At 42.9% G+C, this 24,973-nt stretch overlaps 8 protein-coding genes across 10 annotated transcripts; all 8 read left to right on the forward strand.

The window, feature by feature from the left end:
• Window positions 1–621: 621 nt before the first annotated feature.
• LOC145699362 (uncharacterized) lies at window positions 622–6,567 on the forward strand. 2 transcript variants are annotated; one of them, XM_081776632.1, is made up of 8 exons: window positions 622–702; window positions 1,864–2,120; window positions 2,292–2,505; window positions 2,548–4,222; window positions 4,277–5,308; window positions 5,356–5,646; window positions 5,738–5,902; window positions 6,335–6,567. In XM_081776632.1, the coding sequence occupies exons 4-8, from the start codon at window positions 2,557–2,559 to the stop codon at window positions 6,427–6,429; spliced, it is 3,249 nt and encodes a 1,082-aa protein (XP_081632758.1). In that variant the 5' UTR covers window positions 622–702; window positions 1,864–2,120; window positions 2,292–2,505; window positions 2,548–2,556; the 3' UTR covers window positions 6,430–6,567. The 2 variants fall into 2 exon arrangements, with proteins under 2 accessions (XP_081632758.1, XP_081632759.1); XM_081776633.1 differs by lacking the exon at window positions 622–702 and adding an exon at window positions 1,684–1,743.
• Window positions 6,568–6,584: 17 nt separating this feature from the next.
• Window positions 6,585–10,595, forward strand: LOC145699363 (programmed cell death 6-interacting protein-like). 2 transcript variants are annotated; one of them, XM_081776635.1, is made up of 10 exons: window positions 6,585–6,703; window positions 6,830–7,087; window positions 7,134–7,329; window positions 7,376–7,567; window positions 7,645–7,794; window positions 7,909–8,131; window positions 8,250–8,486; window positions 8,532–9,745; window positions 10,028–10,106; window positions 10,140–10,595. In XM_081776635.1, exons 1-10 carry the CDS (start codon window positions 6,651–6,653, stop codon window positions 10,220–10,222), a joined length of 2,685 nt encoding a protein of 894 aa, XP_081632761.1. In that variant the 5' UTR covers window positions 6,585–6,650; the 3' UTR covers window positions 10,223–10,595. The 2 variants fall into 2 exon arrangements, with proteins under 2 accessions (XP_081632761.1, XP_081632760.1); XM_081776634.1 differs by having other exon boundaries at window positions 10,028–10,595.
• A 23-nt stretch (window positions 10,596–10,618) lies between these two features.
• LOC145699365 (SNW domain-containing protein 1-like) lies at window positions 10,619–13,455 on the forward strand. The gene is made up of 8 exons (XM_081776636.1): window positions 10,619–11,042; window positions 11,087–11,208; window positions 11,247–11,488; window positions 11,775–11,950; window positions 12,100–12,293; window positions 12,335–12,474; window positions 12,656–12,915; window positions 13,011–13,455. The coding sequence occupies exons 1-8, from the start codon at window positions 10,629–10,631 to the stop codon at window positions 13,062–13,064; spliced, it is 1,602 nt and encodes a 533-aa protein (XP_081632762.1). The 5' UTR covers window positions 10,619–10,628; the 3' UTR covers window positions 13,065–13,455.
• LOC145699366 (elongation factor 1-gamma-like) lies at window positions 13,452–15,160 on the forward strand. Its single transcript, XM_081776637.1, has 3 exons — window positions 13,452–13,568; window positions 13,768–14,694; window positions 14,740–15,160. Exons 1-3 carry the CDS (start codon window positions 13,485–13,487, stop codon window positions 14,986–14,988), a joined length of 1,260 nt encoding a protein of 419 aa, XP_081632763.1. The 5' UTR covers window positions 13,452–13,484; the 3' UTR covers window positions 14,989–15,160.
• Window positions 15,161–15,928: 768 nt separating this feature from the next.
• On the forward strand, window positions 15,929–17,008 carry LOC145697389 (uncharacterized). Its single transcript, XM_081774583.1, has 3 exons — window positions 15,929–16,338; window positions 16,388–16,535; window positions 16,585–17,008. The coding sequence occupies exons 1-3, from the start codon at window positions 15,993–15,995 to the stop codon at window positions 16,757–16,759; spliced, it is 669 nt and encodes a 222-aa protein (XP_081630709.1). The 5' UTR covers window positions 15,929–15,992; the 3' UTR covers window positions 16,760–17,008.
• A 29-nt stretch (window positions 17,009–17,037) lies between these two features.
• Window positions 17,038–19,549, forward strand: LOC145697940 (uncharacterized). The gene is made up of 4 exons (XM_081775147.1): window positions 17,038–17,126; window positions 17,170–17,687; window positions 18,693–18,862; window positions 19,426–19,549. The coding sequence occupies exons 1-4, from the start codon at window positions 17,038–17,040 to the stop codon at window positions 19,540–19,542; spliced, it is 894 nt and encodes a 297-aa protein (XP_081631273.1). The 3' UTR covers window positions 19,543–19,549.
• A 10-nt stretch (window positions 19,550–19,559) lies between these two features.
• LOC145698658 (actin-like protein 6B) lies at window positions 19,560–21,920 on the forward strand. The gene is given in 10 exon segments (XM_081775873.1): window positions 19,560–19,789; window positions 19,831–19,956; window positions 19,998–20,078; window positions 20,080–20,167; window positions 20,373–20,531; window positions 20,578–20,695; window positions 20,740–20,904; window positions 21,381–21,467; window positions 21,518–21,625; window positions 21,675–21,920. Coding segments are annotated over 10 exon segments (1,254 nt in total). The 5' UTR covers window positions 19,560–19,582; the 3' UTR covers window positions 21,790–21,920.
• Window positions 21,921–22,074: 154 nt separating this feature from the next.
• Window positions 22,075–24,912, forward strand: LOC145699386 (uncharacterized). The gene is made up of 8 exons (XM_081776656.1): window positions 22,075–22,407; window positions 22,513–22,688; window positions 22,730–23,354; window positions 23,405–23,557; window positions 23,601–23,660; window positions 24,123–24,262; window positions 24,307–24,475; window positions 24,585–24,912. Exons 1-8 carry the CDS (start codon window positions 22,084–22,086, stop codon window positions 24,828–24,830), a joined length of 1,893 nt encoding a protein of 630 aa, XP_081632782.1. The 5' UTR covers window positions 22,075–22,083; the 3' UTR covers window positions 24,831–24,912.
• The last annotated feature ends 61 nt before the right edge of the window (window positions 24,913–24,973 follow it).

Consider the following 24,973-nt stretch of genomic DNA (forward strand, 5'->3'; position numbering starts at 1 on the left):
AAACTGTTCGTTTAGTTAGTTTGAGTGATGAACGCTTCCGTAAATTGAATAGGATGAGAATCGAGAGCAAAAAATTTTATGTAATGCATTCGTCAAGTCTTTATTTTGAGCTTATCTCTGATAAGAATAACAAATTTGACGTAAAATACGGTAACAGTGGCTTTCAGCCTTTTCTTGAGATGGTAAGTTTGTACAAAAATAAATATCGTACTTGAATCAATCACTCAAACTCTACTCACGGAATTAAGATAAGAAGTTGAAAACATTTTTTGATTGATGAGTACTTATCGTTTTCCTCTTTGTAAAATGGGAGAGTGCCGAGGATATATTTATCAATAGAATCGCGCACTTTTTCAAATTTTAATAAGTTTTCAAAGCCTGATTGCGAACCAGTGCTGTAATAAATACGCAAATTATCACCTTCGTTTCGGAACGATATTGCGCTTTGATGATTCATAATCTCACTGTTATCGGATTTGAGTTGAAAAATAATATTTCGAAAATAGAAGACGAAGTTAGTTTAACTAACTAAGTTAAATCGATCATTCCTATCAAAAAGGCGTGATCTGTCGGCGTGTCTCTAGAATGCCCTGGGAACACAAACAAACAAGTCAATTTATTCAGACAGATTTCGTAAAGGACTCGGGATATGCCTCCCAAAGCTGTGCAAAAGAAGGAGTCTGGCACCATTGAATGCTCAACGTAAGTACTCTTCCTTGATTTCTTTAATTTTTCATTTTTTTCTCTGCTACCGAAAGCGATACAAATGGTAACATTTGCTTTTTCGCTGCGGAACGGGGCACTTCCTCTTTGTCACATTTTGGGTTATAGTTTAACAATCTGGATAAAGTAGTATTTGAGTAGTTGTATAGAAGGTAAACATTCCGTTATCCGCTTCCTCCCGCACTACAATGAAATCGTCTTTTCAAAGCTTATCGCCTTGAAAAAGCTTAACTTCAATTTTTTGTTTCCACTTCGTCAACTAAAAAAGAGAAGATGCACCGTCGTAAAACTGTTGCAGTGCCAAAGACAGTTCCCGAAAATGTCGGATTTTCGAGACGCATGACCACGATGCAATCGAAGGAGAATAAGCCCAGAACGGAATGTTTTCGAATACCTTAAAAACAAAGCATCTTTGAAAATTATAATTGTTATTCTAATTATAAGTCTTACATAAAAAAAATTATATAACCAGTTATATAAAAGTTGCGGATCTTATTTCTCTATAGTTTCATGTTAATGACGCTTATTACGTCCGAATAAAGAATATTATTTGAATTGAAAAAATAATTGGAAATATAATTGAAAAATTATATTACCAATTATATAACAATTAGGGCGGTCCTTCTTCAAAATAAAAATAAAGAATTTAATTTGATAATAACAGTATGTCCTCATTTGAGAGTTTAACTCTAATAGAGTGTGCTAAAAACTTCCTCAAGCCCAGTAATCGTCGCAAGACCGAATATTTTGGCAAAACGCGCCCTTTCAAAAGTACTTCAGCTCGGTTGCAATTCTCTCTCGTTTGATGCTTCATATTGCAGCTTTGTTTGACTTTTGAGATTTCACCGCTACAATAAGACACATTTTCCAACTGGAGCCAATTTACAGTCTTGACCTCATAATTCTTTTGAACTAGAACATGGTCGTTTTTGCGATTTCGCGAATTGTAACCGCATAAAAAGAAATTAGCAAACGAGGTGGCTCCTTCATCTCAGGCCTTGGAAAGAAAAAGAAGCCCAAGTATGTTCTTTTTCATCTTTTTTGATGGATTTATCTTTTTTGTTTTGAAAGTATCAACAGTCTATTTTTGACAAGTGTTCTATTTGTTCACAATTCTTACGGGAATTTACTGATATTCAGGCCGGTCGAACAAAGAAACATTTTCACCTGGCCGGAATGGTGCGATTCATCAATCAACAACGAAAAATGGGACGGCGGATCATCATCGCCGAGCAAAAAGCCTGAAAAGGGTAAATCCCCCTCTCCCGCGCTCTTTGACGATCCAGAAGGGCAACCTGCCCTGCCCGAGTCATTGGCCGCCAAATGTAAGAGCTGGAAGAGGATTCCAGAGCTCTTTGCCAACGGTGGGGAACCTGCGTTTTTGAGGAGTCGCCTGGGCATGGCTACAAATCTCAGAGTCATTACAGTCAGTATCTTTCAGAGACAATCTTGTAAACATCAATTTCGACAATTTTGACAACTTAGATAAATTTACTCAGGATTAGGCTTGATCCGTAAAGAGTACTAGAAATAGACAGGAGCCAGATTTCAATTTGTAGCCAGCTGAGATTGCCCCCATCGATTGTCCAAACAAATGCCAACTTGACGTTCTCGCCCTTCATTCGACATTTATTGAGCGCTATCAGGACGGTGCAAGAATTCACGCATGAAAGCGAGGGCTTGGAGGAATTTCGCCCTGGTTATCTCATTTATTCGCTGAATAAAACTGGTGGAAAGGAGCACAAACCGCTTGTCAATAATAATGGAAAATATGCCGTCAAGGTAAGATTTAAATTTCAACTCTGAAAACATCTCCATTTTTAGTTGTATTTTATGGGCAAGTTCCGTAAAATCATCATCGACGACAATATTCCCTGCGACGAGCATGGTATTCCGCTCTTGCCAGTTTCGCAAAATATCGCAGAAATCTGGCCCTTGGTTCTGTCAAAAGCACTTCTGAAAGTTTGCTCATTTGGACTGTCGCCGCGAAGTTCTGAAATTCCCGAATTTCATCTCGTGACGGCGTTGACGGGCTGGCTGCCAGAGGTGCTGAACGGCTCCTGTGTTAAAACATGGGAGCTATTGCAGGAGTATCTGAACGAAGAACTCCTTGAGCAGGCTGCCCCAGTCGAGGAGGCGAAACCCGCGGCGAAGGAAAAAGAAGGAAAGGGTGACAAAAAAGACAAGAAGAAAAAAGACGAGGGCCCCGCTTTGCCACCAGCAAAAGTCGGTACATTCTGTCTTGCAGAGATCGAATCCCCCGATGCGCCCATCCACCCTTGTCAAATTGTCAAAGTTCGCGATCGACCGCTTCGGCCGCCATCGCCGGATCCAGAAATCCCCGCCTGGAAACTTATCAGGCCGAAACAAGACGTCCTTGAAATGCTCGCCGAAATCGAAAAGAAACAAATTCCAAATCGCTGGTGCATGATCCGTTCTCCCTTCAAAACGGAACGCGATGAAGCGGAGGAATCAGAAGTTCCCCCGAGCGAGACCCCATCAATGCAGAGCGTGGCGAACCACACTGTCGCGAATCCAAATGACTGGATGCGAATCGAAGACATCACAAACGACGAAAACTCGCGAATCTATCTCTTCCACATTCCAAAAAGCAACGAGCTCAAAGTCACGGCGCACGAGAAAGTGACCAATTTTGACGAGTTCTTCGTTGACGATCATCACGAGAGCTTCTTCTACGCAGACATGCCAGAGGAAAACCAGGACATTATCGTCTCCTTTCAAGTGTTGAACTCGAAGCTTCCACCAAAACCATCTTCCGCTTCCGAAATCAAGGAAGAGGAAAACCAAGGATCTGATAACGCCGTGTTTATTCCAGACGCGGAGTCTAAGCACAAGGAGCAAATAGAGGCGGCAGTTCTTTCATCGCTGACAATCCAAACATTTAACCCTCGAAAATACGTCCAGAGCTACGAAAATATACTTGTCAACGAGACATACTGTCAAGGCTCAGTCAGGTTTCGACTTCCGCGCGGCCGCACTCTTCTCCGCTTCAAAACCAAGGCTAAATTCATGTCAACTGTGAGCATCATCTGCAACGCTGAAAATGGACCACACGTCAACTATGGAACCTACAGTGAGCTACTGACGGCTGCTTCTGCTGATGCTCCCGTCTTGTGGCACAAATATGCGAAATCAATTCTCGCTGCGACGCAAGCTGTGACAGCTTCTTTTGGACAAGGAGAAGAGTACGTAAAACTTATCAGAATCTTGAAGAAACTGATCGGCAACGATAAGCTCTGGGAAGCCTACCGCATTGCATTCTATAAATTCTCCTCGAGCGTTCTGAAAGAGAAAGCAGTTATGGAAGATCTTGGGGCACTCAGAATGCTCTTCCGCGATTTTCATCCAAATCCTGGTCCAGCTGAGTTCTTCATTGATCTAGTACCGCCTATTCCCACTATCCCTGACGAACCTCCTAAAGCTGGCGCCAAAGGAAAAGGCAAAGGAAAGGCAAAGATGCAGAGCCCGTTCACGCAAGGTAAGCACAGTTTATAGCCGTAGATAGAGTCCACTAACACCTCTTTTTTCACAGTCACAACCTCTGTTAAAGCCGCAACTACTCTCATAAAAACGTGGAGAGGTCATATAGCTCGTATGAACTTTGACGCTCTGATGGGCCAAAGTCCCGGCGCGAAAAGGCGGCAAGAAAGCGCATTGAACCGGTTCAAGTTGTTCTTTGAACAGCTCGACGAAAATGCGCCAATGAATCTTCTCTACAAATTTATCGAAGAAGCTCGGTTGGCCGGACAGGAGATAAAACAAATAGCTGCAGATATGGAGAAGAATTTTAATACTGTCTGCATGACCGGCAAGTATAACTCGTTCGTTGGTGGTAAGACGGTCTTATTCCGCGACTGCTTTACAATCGAGGAGCCTACAGAAGTGTTCCCAATCTTTACCGAGTCCAACGCGGGTTCAAAGCACACGACAACCATCAGACTCCTTGATGAGGAAGGAAAACCGATCGGCAAAATCCTCCGCCGCGTTCGACCAGTCACGCTGAACCCCGGCAAATACACGATATTTGGCGATGTTTCGTCATCATGTTGCGAGCCATTCGAGTTTCCAGCAAATGCCAGCTGGAAACTCCAGATCGTTTACGATTTCAATCGCTCAATTGACTTGCCGCAGAGGGAGTACAAGACTCAGCTTACAACTAACAAAGGCGCTTATCTTCCTCCATCGTCTTCCACCTTCGAGCCTGGTCTTCTCTTCCGCTACAATATTGGAATGGCAGCAAATACGCCCGCCGCGTATTTCGTCAAAACAAGCTGCGAAACCGCAAAAATGAAGCTGATGATCAAGGACAATGGAAAAGAAGTCTTCTGTACTTACGGAACTGGCGAGATTTTCATCCCTTCCTGGGAGTCCAAGGTGAATTCTGTTATCGAAAACGGACTTGGGAGCATTTCAAGAACAGCTTCAAGGACGAGCAATAAAGGCAAGAAATCATCAACGAGTGTGAGCGAGGTACAAGACTCTGAGAGTCAAGAGAACAACGCAAAGCTGACGATTGAAGTTCACTCCAGCAAAGGATGGAAACTCACTGAAGAACAACAAGAAGGTACTAAAGGGATATTTTAAAAACTTTTTGTTCAAAGTAAACTTTAGCGGTTAAAATTCTTCGCAAGCGATACGCGGAAAGCATCAAAGTGCACGATTCTTTGGCGAAAAAGACATCTTCCAAGGCCGTCACAAATGTAGACAACGAAATGCCTGAAAACTGCGCTTCCTGGAAGCTGATGATGTTCGTCGATGCAGACAAAGCGGACTCGGTCGAGTTGAAGCTGGACACCTCGAGAATTGACAAAATTAAAGCGATGAAACTCGCGTGGGAGGCAGCAGATCCAGGGAGATACGAAAGAGCTGTTGCAACTCGTGAGAAGTATCTCGAATCAGTTGGTAAGATTAAAGAAGTATCTAAAAAATTAACTACAGATGTTTTTAAATTGACGTAAAAAATGATTGTACTCCGTATATAACAGACATTCAGGTGGAAAACCGCCAAAACTAAAAGACCTTCTGGCGAAGATTCCAAAGTCTGTGATGGAAAAGAACGCCGAGGAAATGATGCGAGACTACGAAAAGGAGCGCGAAAGACTCGACAAGTTTTTGGCCGACGATGAGGAGCGACGACAGCAGTTACTCGAGCAATACAGTAAGTTCTTTTGATATTGTGAATTTGAAGTGGCTTCAATAGGATATTTTCAATGAAAATATTCAATTTCATTGACAGACAAGAGACAATCGTATCCTATCAATCTGTCTCAATGTTGTTGCATAAGATATATTATCATAAATATTCTTGGAGTTGTTACAATATGTTATATCATCGTTAAACATCTGAAGATATACCGTATATGATATACAATATTTTGATCCGGTAGATGGTGGTTGAATATTTTCTCTCTCACGGATGAAAAATGGTGATTTCTGACCGTCAACGTTGTTCAGTACATTCATTTCCATGTCATCAGATGTGTTTTTTCAATTCAGACTGAAAATGATTGTGCTTCCCTGGTGTTTGCTGTGTAATACTGAATAATTTTCACCGATCTTGGGAATACCTTGTCATTGAATTCCTATTAAGCGCAAGACTACGAAACGCTGGAGGAAGAAGAAGAAGCAATTTTAGAAGCAATACATCACTCACTCCGACCAGCGCGCCTCGAGGCCAGCGTGTAAAACTCACTCAGAATGACGCATTATTCAAGTTCATTTGTTCATGATTCACGCACCCCGTTTCTCTGCTCACAGATCTCATTTACTTTTCTACTCATCTGAATATAAAATATATTTTTCTATTTAAAATTTTTTCAATTAAAACCAAAACGTCTTTTGTCAAATTCCTTGCTGTAGATTGAAAAGAGGTGCCTTACCAAGTTGGGAAGAGATAGAATAACAAAATGCCGTTGACGATTCCATTGAAGCAGGCTAGTGATGTCGACTTATCGACTAGGTTTGGGGTTTGAGAATTGAGCCGCTGAAAATTAGCTGAAAACCAAGATAGCCGTCCGAACAAAGGTGCAGGTGTCGGCACGCCTATTTCTGCTTCAGAATAAATATTCTCTAATCCCCAAAATAGAGTCGCTTCGTTCCTCAAAAATAACTTTTCGGAACTTGGCGCCGAGGCCTCCAACCAAATGGCTTCAGAGCTCGACAAGCTCCGTCGAACTGCTTGTGTAAAAGCGCTCGACAAGACTGAGACTTCTCTCCTTGTTCTGACCAAATATCACGATCAGCTTGTCAAAATTCAAGGAAAGATTCCCTTTTCTGTGAAGGACTGCGCTGTTACTTTTGCTTGGAAGGACCCATTTGAAAAGAAGTCTGCTTTTTCATCCAGGTTTGTTGAAAAACAAAAGATCTTTGTATTCATTGCTTTCGTCTAGCAAGGGAAAGATAGCCATGTGTTCGGGCGACTTTGAACATTTATGCGTCCTCTGGAATTGCGGCGCGCTCATGTCACAGATCGCCGCGTCACAAATGGACGATGACGAGGGGGCGAAAGAAGCGGTGAAGAATTTCAACAGGGCTGCGGGCATATACAACTTCATCAAAGACAATGTGGCCGGTGTGCTCAACAAAGTAGGGAGCAATGCTCAATTTTGCGTAAATAATACTTCCTACGTAGGAGACTCCGACTACTGATTTGCTTCCTACGACCCTGACGACCTTATCAGTTTACATGTTGGGGTGTGCGCAGGAGCAGATTTACCACAAGGCCAGCCGAGGCGGGATGAAGCAAAATGTTCTCGCCAAGCTCTGTGAACAAGCATACCATCACTTCAAGGAGACGAACCGTCATTCTCAGCAAATATCAAAGGTTTCTGATATGTTAAACCTTGAGATGTATCCCACATGTCTCCACTCGAGACTCTCAAAAATAACAACTGTGTTCAGGAACTTGTTTCCTACTCAAACACGAAGGCAAAGTACTTCAAAGCGCGGGCTCAATGGCACCAGGCTAAAGCTCATCAAGCTGACAAGCAATTTGGAGAGATGATCTCGAGGCTGAGAGTTACAGAAGGGCTGGTGAAAGAATTATCAAAGGTATCATTGCTATTCAATTACATTTGATGGAACAACTTGTAAATAAAGAAACTGACTAACAGACTTGCCTTGTCCGCAAAATATAAATCATCAATCCACATTTTTCTTCCCTAGGAGTCTCAAAAGTACAAGACTTTCTACAACGACGTCAAGAATCTACGGGAAGAAGCCGAGAAGGAAAATAGCTTCATCTATCACTGCGTCATTCCAGCACCAGATAAGCTCGACGCAATCGGTCTCGCAGCTGTGGCCAAAGCAACTCCGTACAAAAGAGGTGATCTTCTGACGCCACCAGACAAAGCTGTCGATTTCTTTGAAGCTGTTCAACCCATTGAAGGTGAGTTACCGATGATAGCAATAACCAACTTCAAATAATGAGTGTGAACTAAAATTGTTTATATACAAAAAGGCTGTTTTCTACTATTTTTTTTCAATTTTATCCATTTTATTTTCAGTCAACGAAGCCAACGCCACTTTTGAATCAAAGAAAAAGGCATTCGTTGATGGTCAAATCGAGCGAATTCGAGAGTTGACGACAACTCTCAACGGTGTCTTGCGTACGATGCATCTTCCAGAAGCAATTGAAGAGACATCTGGAGCTGGGGTACCAAGAAGTATCAGCGATAAGGCGCTGGATGTTCGGGTTAAAGGAGGAATCGACAAGATCAGAAGCATGTCAAACAATATTCCAGGTAGACTTGAACAAAATTTTTCATCGTTCATTTTTACTCTTTCAGACTCTTTGCAGCGAAACCAGGACTTGCTCAACGAAGCAAAGCGTATGTTGACAGCAGAACAAGAATCAGATGCTGCTCTTCGAGCTCAATTCGGCACGAGACTTACAGTCACTCCCAGCGACCAACTGACGAATTCGCTCTGGACAGACTGTCAAAAATACGAAGGGATTCTCCAGAAAGCCGTGGAAGCTGACTCCATTGTCAAGCAAAAGTTGGAAGACAACGCTCGCGGTCTCGAGCTTCTTTCGGGCACTGATGATCAACTGAACGAAGCATTCCCTTCTGGCTCTGTCGCGAATGTTCTTTCGGACAATCCAGTCATCAAGGAATTGAAATCTTTGTGCCAGCAATCTGATGCCTTGAAAAACGAGCGGGACGTGATTGAAAGTGAGCTTCGAGGAGCTACAGTCACCATGAACATTGAATTCTGCCAAGCGCTTCAAGAGCAAGGCGTGATCAATGCAGAAGAAATGTCTGACGAGAAGCTAGAAAGTGCTTATGCCGAACTCGTCGGACAAATAGATGATTCTCGAGATAGACAAGAATCAGTTCTGGCGAATTTGCAACGCTGTAGTCAAGAGTTTTCCATGCTGAAAAAGTCTGGTGCTGCGGAAGAAGAGCGACAAAAGGTTCTAGGACAGATTAATGCTGCGTACGATAGTTTCCGAGAACTCTGTTCAAATTTGGAGGAAGGGACAAAGTTTTACAACGACTTGACCAACTACCTGATCCGCTTGCAAGGAAAAGTGAGCGACTTCTGCTTCGCGCGAAAGACGGAAAAGGATGAGTTTCTGAGAACTCAGACTAATGTTGCGAGTGAGGCAGGAAATATTGCGACTCCTTCGTTTTTGAATCAAGCTCAACCACAAGCTCCAGCCCCCGCTGCGCAGCCAGAGAATCCATCAGGTCCTCCAGCTCGCCCTCCTCCGCCTTCTTTCCAACAAGGTCCCCCACAACAGCTACAGGATCAGCCAGCATGCCCTCCTCAACAAACCCAGGGAGCTCCAACTCCTGCCCCGCGAAACCAACCGCCACAAGGACCTCCATCGGGCGGTTACCAGCCACAAGGACCTCCTCCTGCCTACGCTCCCCAATACCAACAAAATCAATACCAGCCCCCGAATCAGCCATATCAGCCTCCATACGGCCATGCTCCTAATCCTTCTGGTGCACCTGCTGCTCCTTATCCTCAGCAAAATAACTATTGGAATCAAGTATGTAGCAGTATTCTATTTTTGTTATTACCCGAGGTTAATCAATCTGAGATTGCCAATCTCTTATCCAGGTTTTCGTAAGGGCATTATGATATAAGAAGCTGTAAGCTTGAACTCAGGTAGAAATCTACCGACAAGAAATTTGAATAAAATTCATTAATCTGACAATTTTATACAAATTTGGTTGTTTTTTAACAAAGTTTGATTGATTCTGAATATGTGATACCGATAGAAGTTCTATAGAACATACCTTACGATGAAATCTCGTAACGATCTTTTTAGCAACCTCCTGCTGGAAACTGGAATCAGCCCCCACCGGGTCAGAACGCCGGCTATCCGTCCTACCCACCGCAGCAAGGAAACCAATACCAGCCATATCCCAGCCAACCGGGTTACCAAAATCAGCCTGGTCAAAATCAAGGTTATCCACCACAACAAGGCGGTTACCAGGGAATCCCTCCATATCCTCCTCGCTAATCTTCAACTCCAACGCCTATCATGTTCTGATTCAAATCGTTTGTTCAAACTCCCTTCTTTCCAACCTTTTTCAACCGTTAACATCTTCGTCATTTACAGATAACACCGTCTTTTAGCGCATTCCTTATCTGATATAGTATCTGGTTCAATAAAAAAAAACTTTCAAACGCCCTGTACAGACTGTGCAATTGCTCTTCCCGTTCAATTTTCCTTTTCCTAAAAGCAACTCTTCAAGATTTTCGAAATCTCAGTAGTTTTATACTAATCAGTGATGATTCCTCTCTTCTGAAAGTTCACAAGAAAAAAAACATATTTTTGATTTACATCATGTTCGACATATAACAATAAAAAATAAAAATTCTCTCGCTTTCATGTTCTTATTCTCTTCAAAGCATTTCTTGTCAGAATGTCTGTCGCAGCTGGGCTGAGGCAAATCCTCCCGGAGCCGACGCAGCAAAGCTTCGATGAGGACATCTCAGCTACTCAAAAAGAGCGAACGCAGGCATTAGTTGCAACTCGAAAGGAGCCACCTCCATACGGCGCGCGAGCCGGTTATGTTCCCCGAACAATTGCCGACTTTGGCGATGGAGGTGCATTTCCAGAAATTCATGTGGCCCAGTTTCCCCTCGGCATGGGCAAGCCAAAGACAAAGAAGTCGAATGCGCTGGCTGTGCATTTGGATCAAGACGGAAATGTCAAGTACGACGCGTTGGTGAAACAGGGACACACAGACAAACGCGTCGTGCACTCCAAGTTTTCAGACTTGGTTCCAAAGGAGATCCTTGATGCGGATGATGCTTCGCTTCAAATACCAGATCAGGTTGGTTCAATCAAACAAGTGTTTTTGTTCATTTCAACATTAAGGATAAACTCGATGAAAACACGCAACGAACACGAGACGCACTCGAAAAGATCTGTAACGACAAGATTTCAGCCTCGATGCCAGGCCAATGCGCCAAGAAACAAGCACCAGCTCAATACATCAGGTACCGGACCATCGATTTGTGGAATTATGATCGTTTAGATACACTCCTTCCGAACAAGGGCACGGATATGCCGGAGGAGCGAAGCAGCGGATCATCAGAATGGTAGAAGTGCAGGTCGATCCAATGGAACCTCCGCGATTCCGCACGAACAAAAAGATCCCACGAGGTCCTCCCTCGCCACCAGCGCCAGTGATGCACTCCCCGACTAGAAAAATTACGCAAAAGGAACAATTGGAATGGAGGATTCCTCCTGCCATCTCAAACTGGAAGAATCCGAAGGGTAATTTATTCCAACAAGAATTTTATTGTGTGAAGGATGATCTTGAAGGCAGCTATTAAAATTATTTGAGCAACCTGGCACGAATAAAGGATAAATAGTATAAATTATACTGTATAATAATAAAAAAAACTATATGAAACTCTCTATTAATAACTTACAAAGGGTATCTTTGATTTAGAGACAATTAAAATCCTCCTTTTCAAAGCAAAAAAAGCCTTCATGACTATCCTTGTGGATGAATAATCAATAACTTCATGTAAATGTAGTCTCAGTCGTAGCAATTCAGGTTACACAATTCCTCTGGACAAACGACTGGCAGCAGATGGTCGTGGTCTTCAATCGACGCATATCAACGAGAACTTTGCTAAACTGTCCGAAGCACTGTACATTGCTGACAGAAAAGCGAGAGAAGCGGTTGAAATGAGAAGCCAAGTTGAGAAGAAAATCGCCAACAAAGAAAAGGTAGACTTTGGGAATTTTTTGGGATTTATTTTGCGTCAAAAGATCATTATTTCTCGATTCTTAAAGGATTTGACGACAATACAAAGTGGACTTTCTGAACCAGAAAGAAGACCATTTTGAGGAAGCAAGGCTAATTTCTTACTTTTTAGGAAGGAAAAGAATCTGAACTGCGTGAACTGGCCAAAGCCGCGCGCGCCAAACGAAGCGGCCTCGCCAAAAGTCCCAAGAAAGAAAACGAAGTCAACGACGAAGACGAAGTGCGCGAGCGTGACGAAATCAGACGCCAACGTCACGAGCAGCGGAAGCGAGAGCACAACATTGCCCGCGCCGCGCCTGGAAAACAGTACGTTCTTGACCCCGCGCTCATACTAATTTCAAGCGTAGAAAGGAGCTCCGCTCGCTCGAGGACAGAGATATCTCCGAGCAAGTCGCGCTCGGCCTCCCGGCGAAGAAATCTGGAGGCGATGCGTTGTTCGATCAGCGGTTGTTTGGAACGAGCAAGGGAATGGATACAGGATTTGATCGTAAGTTGAATATTCTCTTCTTATTTCAGATTTTGTAATCTGGGAAAAAACTTTGTCGATTTTATCAAGAAATATCTAATATTTTTGATAATATCTAAAATTACTCAAAATTGGTCAATTTGGCAATATTTTATTCTCTCACTTCCTCATGATACAATTTTATCACACAATTATTTTTCAGATGGAAACGACGAAGCTTACAATATCTACGATAAGCCTTGGCGCTCCGAAACGACGCTTTCGAACCACCTTTACCGGCCGCCTAAAAACCGGGACTTGGACACTTATGGCGATGATATAGAAGAAATCGCGAAGCAGAAGCGCTTTGTTCCAGACAAGGGCTTTGAAGGAGCTGATGCTTCGGCGCCAAGAGGATCTGGACCTGTTCAGTTTGAAAAGGATATCTTTGGTGTGGACGAATTGCTGGCGGATGTTAAGAGGGTAAGTTTGACCTTTTTAGGAGCAATGAACCCGTGAAAATAGGGGAACCAGGCCGATAGAATCTACTAGAAAGTTCAATTAGATAATTCTTTCAGGGATCAAAAAGAGGGACAGACCGTGAAGATAAAGATTCAAAGCGACGTCGATAGTTATGAACTTCCCACTGCCAGAAGAAAACACTTACAAACATCAAAAACTTGTTCCTACCAATTTGAAAATCACACCCCATTTTCCACCAAATTAACCACTTGACCTTGGTTGTATGAAAAGTTGACTTTTCATACTTCCTTCTTGGAACACCACCAACTCCAAAATCACGAAGCACCTTTCGGGAATGTGATGAGTCATCGCCACGTCACTCACCCGCCCACGCGTCCGCTTGAGCATGATAGGCCCCTTTTTCTTCTTGAAACTGTTAGAGATAATTAACGATTCTATTCTTTTTTTTTTCTTTTGTTGAGAGCTCAATCTTATTACAGTATCTGTCTCCGAGATTATCGCAGAAAAAAGCTTGCGATATTTCATCCTGAGTAACATACAGCCATGCTAACATTGTTAATTTTCTAGAGATGGGCAAGTTATACACCTACCCCGATAACTTCCGTGCCGATAAGATCAAGGCCGTCGCCGCTATCTCCGGATACAAGCTCGAGGTACAACTTGTAGTAGCATTTGTATAGTCACAAGCCTATCATTACGCTGGGTAAACTTTATATGTTATCTTTCGGGTTAGTTGGAGCGTAATTCCGATAGCTTCGCCAGACCCTCTACGTAGTGGCTTATCTTATTAATATTAATAATTATGATCGTGTAGTATTTCTTCTATCGCACTATCTCATCTTTATCTTTCAGGTCGCCTCTGACTACGTCCACGGCGTCACCAACAAGACACCCGAGTTCGAGTCAAAATTCTTCGGAAAAGTTCCCGCCTTCGAGGATGGCTCCACCGCCCTCTGCAACGACACCGCCATCGCCCACTTCGTCGGCAACGATCAAACACGAGGTGGTGCCAAGGCCCACGACGTTCTCTGCTGGTCTGGCTTTGCCGACAGCACCCTTCTCCCCGCCATCGCCCAGTGGGTTTGGCCTACTTTGGGTGTCATCGCTCCCAACAAGCAGCACGTCTCCGAGGCCAAGGAGAGCCTTAAGAAGGCCTTCACCTTCATGAACGGCTACCTTGCCACCTGCACTTTCCTCGTTGGTGAGCGAATCACTTACGCTGACATCGCCGTCGCCTTGACCCTCAAGTCCGGCTACGAACAGGTCTTCACCCCAGAGTGGCGAAAGGCCTACCCCCATGTTAACCGATGGTTCTTGACCACTGTCAACCAGCCAGCTGTCGCCGGCGTCATCGGTGAAGTCAAACTCGCAGTCAAGGAGGCCCAGTTCGACGCCAAGAAATTCGCCGAAGTCTCTGGCAAGGCCAACAAGAACGCTGCCAAGAAAGAAGCCAAGAAAGAAGCGAAGAAGGAGGCAAAGAAGGCCGAGCCCAAGGCCGCCGCTGCCCCCGCTCCCGCCAAGGAGGACAAGCCCGCCGACCCATGGGAGGGCCTTGCCAAGCCATGTGTCGACATGGACTCCTGGAAGCGATTCTACTCCAACAACGATGAAGACAAATCCGTCGAGCACTTCTGGAACAACGTCATCACCGACGAAGTCAAGAAGGAGTACTCCCTCTGGGTTGGAACTTACAAATACGCCGACGAGCTCACCCAGCCCTTCATGGCCTCCAACCTCATCGGTGGCATGTTCCAGCGAATTGAGAAGCTCCGAAAGCACGTAAGTAGATTCAAAATGATGCTTTTGCTGATTACTCTTTATTAGGCTTTTGCTTCCTGCGTTGTCGGTGGCGTGCCCAACGACCTCAACATCACCGGTCTCTGGTTCTGGCGAGGACAGACCCTTGCCTTCCCCCGATCTCCTGACTGGCAGATCGACTACGAGGTCTACGACTGGCAGAAGCTCGAATGGGACGCCCCCGAAGTCAAGGATATGGTCGCCAAGTACTGGATGTGGGACGAGAAGGCCCAGTTCGCCGGCAAGCCCTTCAACCAGGCCAAGATCTACAAGTAAATCCCTCTTTCTTTCCCCAAGTTCAGGGAGTTCTGCTTCCTCTTATTACTTAGGCGCAATTTCCAATTCATCCCTCCTTTCTGTCGTAACAAGAACTGCTTCATTTTTCCGATAATATAAGTTAAATGAATTATTGAAAGAAAGTGATAAAAAAAATTTGTTTATTTTTGTATTATTTTTATTTTTTATCGATTGGGCAGATTTACAGAGGACTTGAATGTAAATTTCCAATTGGAAATGCAGTCGCAGGGAAAGTTAAAATTAAAGCAGATAAAAAGAAACTTAATACATTCGGTTTCGGTAGTGAGACTTCATTCGATTTCGGAGGGAGGATCGGGCAGCTCCGAAGCGGCTTCTCGGATTCGGTTGGGTGTAGACAAGTCGTGCTTGGTCGTTGCCGAAGTAACCCATGTTAGGGTTCGTTCGTCTTCCCATCTGATAGTCAATGCCGGTCTGGATATGATTGTTAGCATTGTTCATGTAGCGCTGGTGGCTGATTCCATCGCAAGCGACGAAAGAAACGGAAACAGCGAGAAAGAGAGTGTTGAAGAGCATGTTTAGGTTTTATTTGTTTGTTTGATCGGTGTAGATGATTTGATGATTGTTGCAGGTCTCTCGTCTTCCTTATATATTCTCAAAATCGGGAACGGTGGCGTCCGAGCTTGTCAAAAATACGAAGAGCGCCGCGTAGCTCACGTCTGCTAGTGTCGCTATTATCATAATTAATGTAAACTTTTTTTACATGTCGTAGCTCTTACTAAACACTGGGCAAAGCATCACTTATCAAATATAAAACGACATGCAGGCAACTTGATAGGGAGCCCCATATACGGGTACCATACGAAAGCATGTAAAAAGCTGTAGTACATCGGCTATCCAAAATGTGCCTGGATTTTCATCTTATGAACCTAACTATAGTCGATCAAACGTCTTCCTTTTAGAATGCTTTGATGAGATCCTCAAGTTGAAATATCACACTCCTAAATTTCGATTGGAAAGTAATAATGAATGGATTATCCAAGGACATCGACAATCGCTATCGGTCCGGTCCAGCACCGCCCAAGCTGCTTTCAATGGACTGTCACACATGCAGAAAATACCAAGAAATCGAGCTCTTTCTTTGCTGCTGGCTCGACGGGACGCAGCCGACGGCATACTGCTCGCTAGAATGCCAGCAGACGGACTGGAATCGGCACAGGGCGCTGTGCTCGCGAAATACGCGTCCTCTCGATCGACTGAGAAGAGAATGCGACAAAAAAGTAGAAGAAAATCAGCACACACTGCAGTTGCTAGAAACGGCGAATAAAGACCTAAATCGGAAGCAAATGGACATTTTAAAGCTAAATGACTGTAAATACAAATTTCTCGATACACGACGTTAATTTCTCTTTCTTTCTAGGTATATATAGAAAAGACGAGAGAATAAAAGATCTCGAACGAATAAACGAAAAAACAAACGCTGACAAAACCACCGCGCTAGAATTTGCAAAAGAGCAGGAAATCAAAAAAGATGCCTGGATAAAATTAGTCAATAGACATGAAAAAACGTAACTTATTTTTCTACAAAAACATGTCTGAGAATCATCTTCCTTTTAGCATTTCCGAGAACACCAAACTTGAAACAAAAATCGCTGAAGATTCCAAAAAAATTAACGACATGCGAAGTGGTGTAAAGAATCTTATGGACAGGTTCATGGAGGAGAAATCAAAGCACAAGAAAGAGATAGAAGAGTTACAGTCTCGGCTCGATCTTCTAACTTCTGACAGCTGATCTCTACTAAGTCAATCTTCACCGATTTAACTGTACTGTACAGACACTCAGTAACTATCTATTCACTGCGAGAAACACGCCTTCTTCAGGCTCGAATATCGGAGATACAGTTCATAAGCGAACTTTACTACACATATTTTGATTATTTGACTTCTTTCTTTTTGCAATTTCAAAGAACCTATTTTAACAGGACTCCAACTTTCTTTCCACCTCAAGGCTCCAAAAACATTAACAGCAATAATCACTAGAGCGCTCTTTCTTGTAAATGATCATTTTAGATGATAAAAAGTATCCGAGTAGTTAGACCTTCCATCAGAAATCGGACAGATAAACGTTCGCCCTTCAGTCCTCGTCAGAACTGGTTCAGGTGACGATTATTCAAAATTTACTGACGTGACAAAAAATTTTAGTTCTCCGAAATTAGCGAATTCTCGAAAGGGTTATCTTTCCTCAATTTACAAGAAATCGGAGCAATCCAGTCAGAATAAAGTGATCTTTGAAACCGAAAGAGCGCCAGTAGAATCTACAGTCACCGTGAGACGCAACCATGTCGATCAGTTTACCGACCGAAATTTCATACTAATCGATTTCGAAGCCATCAACAGCGAAATCTGCGAATTCCCGGCAATTTGGGCACGCAACGGCGAAATCAAAGCCGTCTTCCACGCATACTGCCGGCCAACAAAGGCGATCCGACCAGATCGATACAATGGCTTTTACAAAGACTTTCTTGGACACAACTTGAAGTTTTATCTGAAACAGAACTCGTTTAAAAACGTCGAGTGGCAGTTTTGCAAGTGGTGCAAGCATCACAAACTTATGGTGGAGACGCAGAAGGGGATTTTTAATATTGCTAGTGATACTGCCATTGTGACCCAAGGAACTGAAGATTTCAACTTCCTCAATACTTCACTTCTCAATAATAAAGGTTAGAGTTATGAGACTTATGTTGTTACAGTTGGTCACCTTTTATACAACAGGCTGTCGAAAACTTTTTTTTGTTTCATTATTAGAGAACACAGAAATGCATCTTTTTTCTATGAGAAAAAATAAGTACTGATGATTACGTTTAAAATTGCATACAACGACATGAATGGCAGGCATGAGTTCGGCGGCGCTCTTCAGTTTTCCACTCGGACGCCACCGTCCACAAAATCGAGAATATATAAACGAAAAGATCGCCACGAAAGAATCATCTACTCATCTTCAACAGCCAACCAACCAAGCAATAAAAAATCAAAACATGCTCTTCAACACTCTCATTCTCGCTTTTTCTGTTTCCTTCGTCGCCTGCGATGGAATCAGCCACCAGCGCTACATCAACAATGCTAACAATCATATCCAGACAAGCATTGACTATCAGATGGGAAGACGAACGAACCCGGACATGGGTTACTTCGGCTACGACCAAGCCCGACTTGTCTACACCCGACCCAACCCAAGAAACCGCTTCGGAGCTGCCCGATCCTCCCTCCGAAATCGAATGAAGTCTCACTACCGAAACCGAATGATCTAAGAGTTTTTCCAACACTTTCAAAGTCCTTTTTACCAATTCATTACAATGAAAGTCTCTTCTGTATAACCTTCCTCTCTGTATATCTGCCAATTCTTAATAAAAAATTCAAAAATTGAAACAAATAAGATATACAATCTTACAATTTTCGTCGGTTGACTTCGTAAGCTCACCCCTAATCATCAATAGTCAAAATGATCTCATCCTCTTAGGACTCTTAAACTATACTCTCTGACAGTCTGTTCAAACTAGAATTTAAGCAGTTTATCCTGTTTTGAGTAGTGATTTTATCAAGCGCCAAGCTGCCTAAAATCTAAAACAATGATTTTTTGTTTGCAAATTCTTATAATATATGACAAATATTATCACTATCATTTCACTATCACTTTCAAACAACGACCATTCTAAGTAATCATTTAGTTTCAGCGAAGGAACGCCCTTGCTACAAATATTTCTACGACCTTGACGCTTTATGGATTCACGCAATCGGCAGCGATCCTCCTCGCTCACCACGAATGCACAACATGGCCAAGGATCAAAACTGGCCCGATGTTCCCAACGCCCATTCTGGCATTCATGACACACTTCAGGTCTTGGTTCAGACTTTTATTCATTTTTTATTGTTATGCAAACTTTCTCAGACAAAATTGACAATTCTGTGACAGAGTTTCTAGTTTTGTTGATGATGTTTGATGAAGAGCATTTTTGAGTATCGTCGTCGGTCACGTCTTTCGTTTGGGTAGCTGACGATACGGGCCATTCCGAGATAGTTGTTCTTGATTCCCGAATCGGGGTAGCTGCCCATTTGCTTCATTAGATGAGTGTAGGCACTATTGCGACCCCGGTTGAAGTTGATGGAGTCAGCTGAGACAAGAGCGAGAAATGGAAAGAGATTCATGTTTTTGATGTTTTTTTGAGTGGTTGTTTTTTGTTGTAATTGTTGATGTCCCGAAGGTTTAACCGCTGTGCTTTTATATAAAATTTTTGAGGCGCTCTTTTGGGAATAAGGGGGGTAGAGGGTCGTTTCTCCAGGCACCAGAGATCGACGATCAGAATCTAGTACTGCTCACTAATAATACTGGATCGGATTTAGAAAGATGATTATATCATAAATATCATTTATAAATCTCATAAATAAACCGAACCATCATAGCTATATTACGTTTTCGACGGATTAAGAAGGAAGCTAACAAGCGACTCGACGGAAAATGTTTTACGGAGAGCGCTGAGAAAAAATCAAAATCATCAATCAGCGCCAACGAAAAAATGAATTGATCCTTATCCAAAAAATAACGTTTTGTTTTGCTAGAATGAGCGGGGGAATGTACTGCAATGATGATATGGGTGCGCTGGTGATGGATATTGGCTCGCATTCGGTCAAAGCTGGTTTTGCTGGTGAAGAGCATCCGAAAATTTATTTCAATAATGTTAACGGAAGACACGTGGACAAGGAGACAGGACAAGTTACGAGGATCTTCAGAGATGAGTTTCTCAACATCCCCAAGTCTAATGTCGAGGTGCGCGACCCCCCTATCTTCCTCTTTCATCCCATTTTAAGATAGAAACATGCATGAACAAAGGATACATCGAAAACTGGAATCTATTCGAAGAACTGATGGACCACATCCTCACAAAACGGCTCGACGTCGAGCCTGAATTCCACCCCATTCTTTTCACAGAACAGGTAAAGTGCCTCTTCTCTCATTCCCTCATTATTTGAAAAAGGCACGTGCGCCGCCTGCAATTCGCGAAAAACTGTTAGAAATAATGATGGAGAAGTTCAAAATTCCCGCTTTTTTACACTGCCAAGAATCCAGTACTGGCTTGCTACGCAAATGGCCGAGCAAGTGGAATCGTTCTTGATGCTGGTGCAACTCATACAACCGCTTCAGCAGGTATTAGCTTTGATGTCAAATAAAAGCCTTGTATAAGTTAGTATAACCTTAAATTTAAGCTGATGTAGCTTGTTCGATGATTTACTTGAGTGCGTTAATCACACTCCAGCTTCTCTTCTTTAGAAGGAAATAGAAAGGAATAGAGCGTTCAAATTCGAAGTTGCTTCCCTGATGAATCACTTGATTGATGTTATTTTTTTTAAAGTTATGGAAGGATACGTTATCAAAAACGCGATCATCCAAAGTCCCATCGGAGGTGACTACATCACTCGCAATGCTCTTCAACTCCTGAAAGCGTCTGACGAGAAACTTCATCTTCCCTACGAAATATCGCATAAAGAAGAGCTCAAACCTGGTCAGACAGGTGAGCCTTTCTCTTTCATCAACAATGGGCAAAGTTCGCTTTCTAGCGCCGGTTTTTCACCTGAAGAAAAATTTGCCAGAAGTGACGAACTCGTGGCGCGCGTATCAGGAAACAAGATTGGCGCAAGACTGGGTTCATCAGATTATTCAAGTCTCTGAAAACGAGTAAGAGGGTCCCTATTGAAGCTTTGACTCTACCTTTTTTCAAGCTACCGGCCAGAAGAAGCCGCGATGCGTCCTTCCATAGAATACGAGTTTCCAAATGGCGCGAGTGTTGGCTACGGAGTAGATCGCTTTCGACTGGCTGAACCGCTCTTCAACACGAGAATGGTTGATAACAAGAACTCCCTCCTTGGCGTCGGGCATTTGATAACGTAAGAATAAGACTTTTTTCGATGAATTTTAAAGAACCATAAAAAGCAGAAAAGTTAGATCATATGGTATTTCAAAATTGACGCTAGAGTAAGGCTCAGGAAGACCAACCGTGCACCACTCCATGAACTTAAAATGTGGACAACCCTAACCATCCACAGATTCTGAAGCCACGCCTCTATTTTTACCACTAAAATGGGTACCGTTATTACGGCACAGAAACGTGTGGTGCGCCTCACGAATTTACTCTATGAAGACCACCTGACGCAAGTTTCGTGTGTGACCCACTGAACGGATTTTCAATGACGAGCTCAACTTTCTTCGATAATTTTAAAGTGCGATATGACTGATTGTAATCTCCGTATGATTTATGGTTCAAATTTTGACCTTCAAAGTATCGGTATCATCTTGGCACTATCATATGATTTACAAATTATCATATAAATTGTCGCCCTTCGGACTGAATACGTATTCATAGAACGTCACTTCACTACTGCGAAAACGAAATACGCCCGCAACTCGTCTCCAGCGTCATTCTTACTGGAGGAAATTGCAATCTTGCAGGGTATGATTTTTGATTTTCTTCTTCGATTCTTTTCAAACTGAAATTGGTAGTTTTGTTGATCGAATCAACATGGAGCTGCAGAAAACGCCGCCGCACATGAAATTCAAAATCGCAAACGGACAGCCAGGTGCCGTACATCAAACCGATCGTCGATTTGGGTAAAAAACGCGTCCCTCGGGCAGCTTTATGTTTTCGTTTTCTGTTTAGTAACTGGATCGGCGGCTCGATCATTGCCTCACTGCCATCATTTGCGCCCATGTGGGTTTCGGCGAAAGATTACGCTGAAAGTGGCGTCAAAATCTTTGAGAGAAAGTGCATCTAAACGAGAGAAACGACATGTTCCAATTCTACAAACTGCTACTGCTTTAAATCCTTCTTTTCTTCTACTGACTATTTCTATTCTAAGAACTGCCGAATTTCCATTCTACATGTATAAAAAATCCTTATCCAACATCTATTTGCTTTTTTTATCGATGGGCCATCGACGATGGCTTTTTAGGAATAGGGCCGAAGTCTTGCTCCAGAATTCTCTAGAATAGTTTGATCGACCATCTTTCTAGATATTTTGCGGGATAAAGAGATTGATTTTCATTTTGAAATTCAGAGAATATCGACAATGAATCGGCTTGACGAAACTGCGCAAAAAGAGAGTTCGACGGGAAAGGGCTTGTCGGACTCTGGCTATAAAACAGAGCCAAATACGAGCCAGGGGAACGCAACAGTGACAAGTGAGGCGGATATTGGGATGAATTACGAAGAGATCTGCAAAGCCCTCGCTCCGGAAATACGCCCAGAGGAGTATAGAAGAGTAACGGCGACTGTCGAACCTGAGGTCGTCGAGAAAGACCTTTTTCTCCAGAGAATAATGATCAATGAAGCGTTGTTGCCACTGAGAATGATGCTCCCAGAGGGAACTTCAAAGACAGGCCTTCTTTTGAAGGTAATGCAAATATTTGATACATTATAATGATATATAATAATAATATTATACAATAATATTAACAATTATACTAAATATTTGATGCAATTAACAAATGTACTTTAGAACTTCAGAGGACTTGTAGAAACATATCCCAAAGTACTCTCATTTTATTTGCCTCTTCTGGAAATCCACCGCCATCGATCAGAGCGATCCAAGTTCCGCGACATACTCACTGAAGTAAAAGCAAATCTGAACAGCGTTATCGGCATTCAAAGAGTTTGTGAAAGAATAGATGCCAGGTAAGATGTCAGAAGGAAATAAATAACTACCATCGTCCTAGATACTTTTCAAAATCGTCGATCATCAGTTTGAATCCTGAAACAACGATTAATTCGATTCAACATTACAGTGGCAATCAAAGTAGCGGTATGCGTCGGTCGGTCTTCACGTCTTCCTCCCGCCTCACTCATCCCTCTATTTCGCGAGACGAAAGCAATCCAATCAAAATCAGAAAGACCGATCAAAACTCGCCCAAGTCCAACATTCAGAGTCCAGCAGACAAATTGCCTGGAAAAGAAAATGTTCTAGCGGCGGGCGAAGTGAGCCGAAAGAGTGTTACGCCGGAGAAAATCGCTGTCAACGATATCAAAGAAGAGATCAAGTCGAAACTGGCCGTGCCAAAAGTCGATCCAGTCGAAGAAAAAGAGAACATCGAAGTCAGCCGAAAAAAGACCTCATTCAAAGTGCCAATTCAAACTCCGCGCTCGGCTTCTGCCAGTTCCAGTAGCCACACCCCTCGGGCTCAGCAGCAGCAGACAACAACGAGGCAAACGAAAACAGTTCAAATCAAGGGCAAAACGTACCAAATACTCGACAAGCTCGGCCAGGGCGGATTCAGCAAGGTGTACAAGTGTCTCGACGATCATCATGGAATGTGCGCTCTCAAATATGTGGATTTAGCCAAGGTAAGTTCTCGTTGAAGATTGGGGTCGCTTTCCTACCAATTTTTTCTTAGGTCGACAAGAACAACTTGGACGGCATCAAAAACGAGATCTACCACTTGGAAAAGCTCCAAGGAAAGCCAAACATAATCCAACTCTACGGGCACGATATCCAGGATAGCAGAAATTTATTCATCATTCTTGAGTACGGCGAAATAGATTTCCAGGTGCGAATTCGGCCTTACTTTCTCCCTTGTTAACTTTTTCTAGCAATATATTCTGCGTCATCCGAAGCTTTCTCCCACCGATATCAAATTCTTCTGGAAACAGGTAATTTTTAACAGCTCATTTAAGAAAGCAATAAAGAATTTTATCTAAATTCATATTGCTTTCGATAACTACCGGCTTTTTTAACAAAGCCGGCTTTTTTGTACACCCAGTGATGACGAAAAGGCGAATCGGAAAGTGGCAAAGCGCACATACGCGACTTGGTCACGATATTCAGATACCGGCTCTTGTCAAAAAAATCCACAAGTAGTCGCATTTACTCGTGATACAAAAATGTTTATAAAGAATCCTGACCAGAGCACAAAACGGGCATTTTCCAAGTTCCGAAAATAGTGGCTGGAAAATGTTTGGATTTCTTTTCACATTGTTTTCTTTTTTTCAACAAGTCGGTGCGGCTACTGGATTATGTCGACAAAGTTCTTTAGTAATCTGAGGGTTGTGCTCTTTTTTCTCTCATTTTTCTGGTTTTACCGGGCAGTCGTTAATCACGCCTTTTCTGAGTAGATGGTGACCGCCGTTGGAGTCGTCCATGACTGTGGAATTATTCACCGAGACCTGAAGCCGTGTAATTTTGTCCTTGTGCAAGGAGAAGTAAAACTGATAGACTTTGGTATCGCCAACTCAATTGAGACAGATGTGACGAGGTAAGGAGTTCCAAACGGAAAGTTTTGAAGTAGAATTTGTTCAGCATGGCCTCGGATATGATTGGAACCCTCAATTATATGTCACCTGAGCAACTAAAAGAGACTGAAACTGGCTCAAAAGTTGTAAAAGTTGGCAAGTGGACAGATACGTGGTCTCTTGGATGTATTCTCTATTTAATGGCGTATGGGAAGTTGCCTTTTCAAGAATTCAAGGTACTTAAGCGATCAAGGAAATGAGTTTTACCGTATGCAAATAGAATAGATTAGTACATTGGAGCATCAAAGGCCGCAAACATGTTGACGAGAATAAATTTTCTTTTAGAATCAAATGATGAAAATCGCCAAGATCTGTGACGACTCTCACGTGATCGATTTCCCGATGCACGAATGCCTCGAGATCATGCCAATGCTGAGACAGTGTCTGGATCGCTCGCCGAAATCGCGCCCACTGCCGCACGAGATCCTCTCATCCTTTTTTTACTCGGCAAATTTGGTCGAAAAGCTCAAGCATGTGCATTCGTACATGAGCGACAAAGAGCTGCAGCAACTATACAAAATGATAACATAAAAACTTAAAACATTCACTTCGATATAAAAAGACCCCTGCCGTTAACTTTCATCCATTCCATTTTTTTCACAAATTCACTAAATAAAGCACACGAAAATAAATGTATATTTCTATGACATCTTCTCCTCGTTACGCTTCTGGGT

The sequence above is a fragment of the Oikopleura dioica genome, chromosome 2, assembly GCF_907165135.1.
Source record: "Oikopleura dioica chromosome 2, OKI2018_I68_1.0, whole genome shotgun sequence".
Taxonomy (NCBI): domain Eukaryota; kingdom Metazoa; phylum Chordata; class Appendicularia; order Copelata; family Oikopleuridae; genus Oikopleura; species Oikopleura dioica.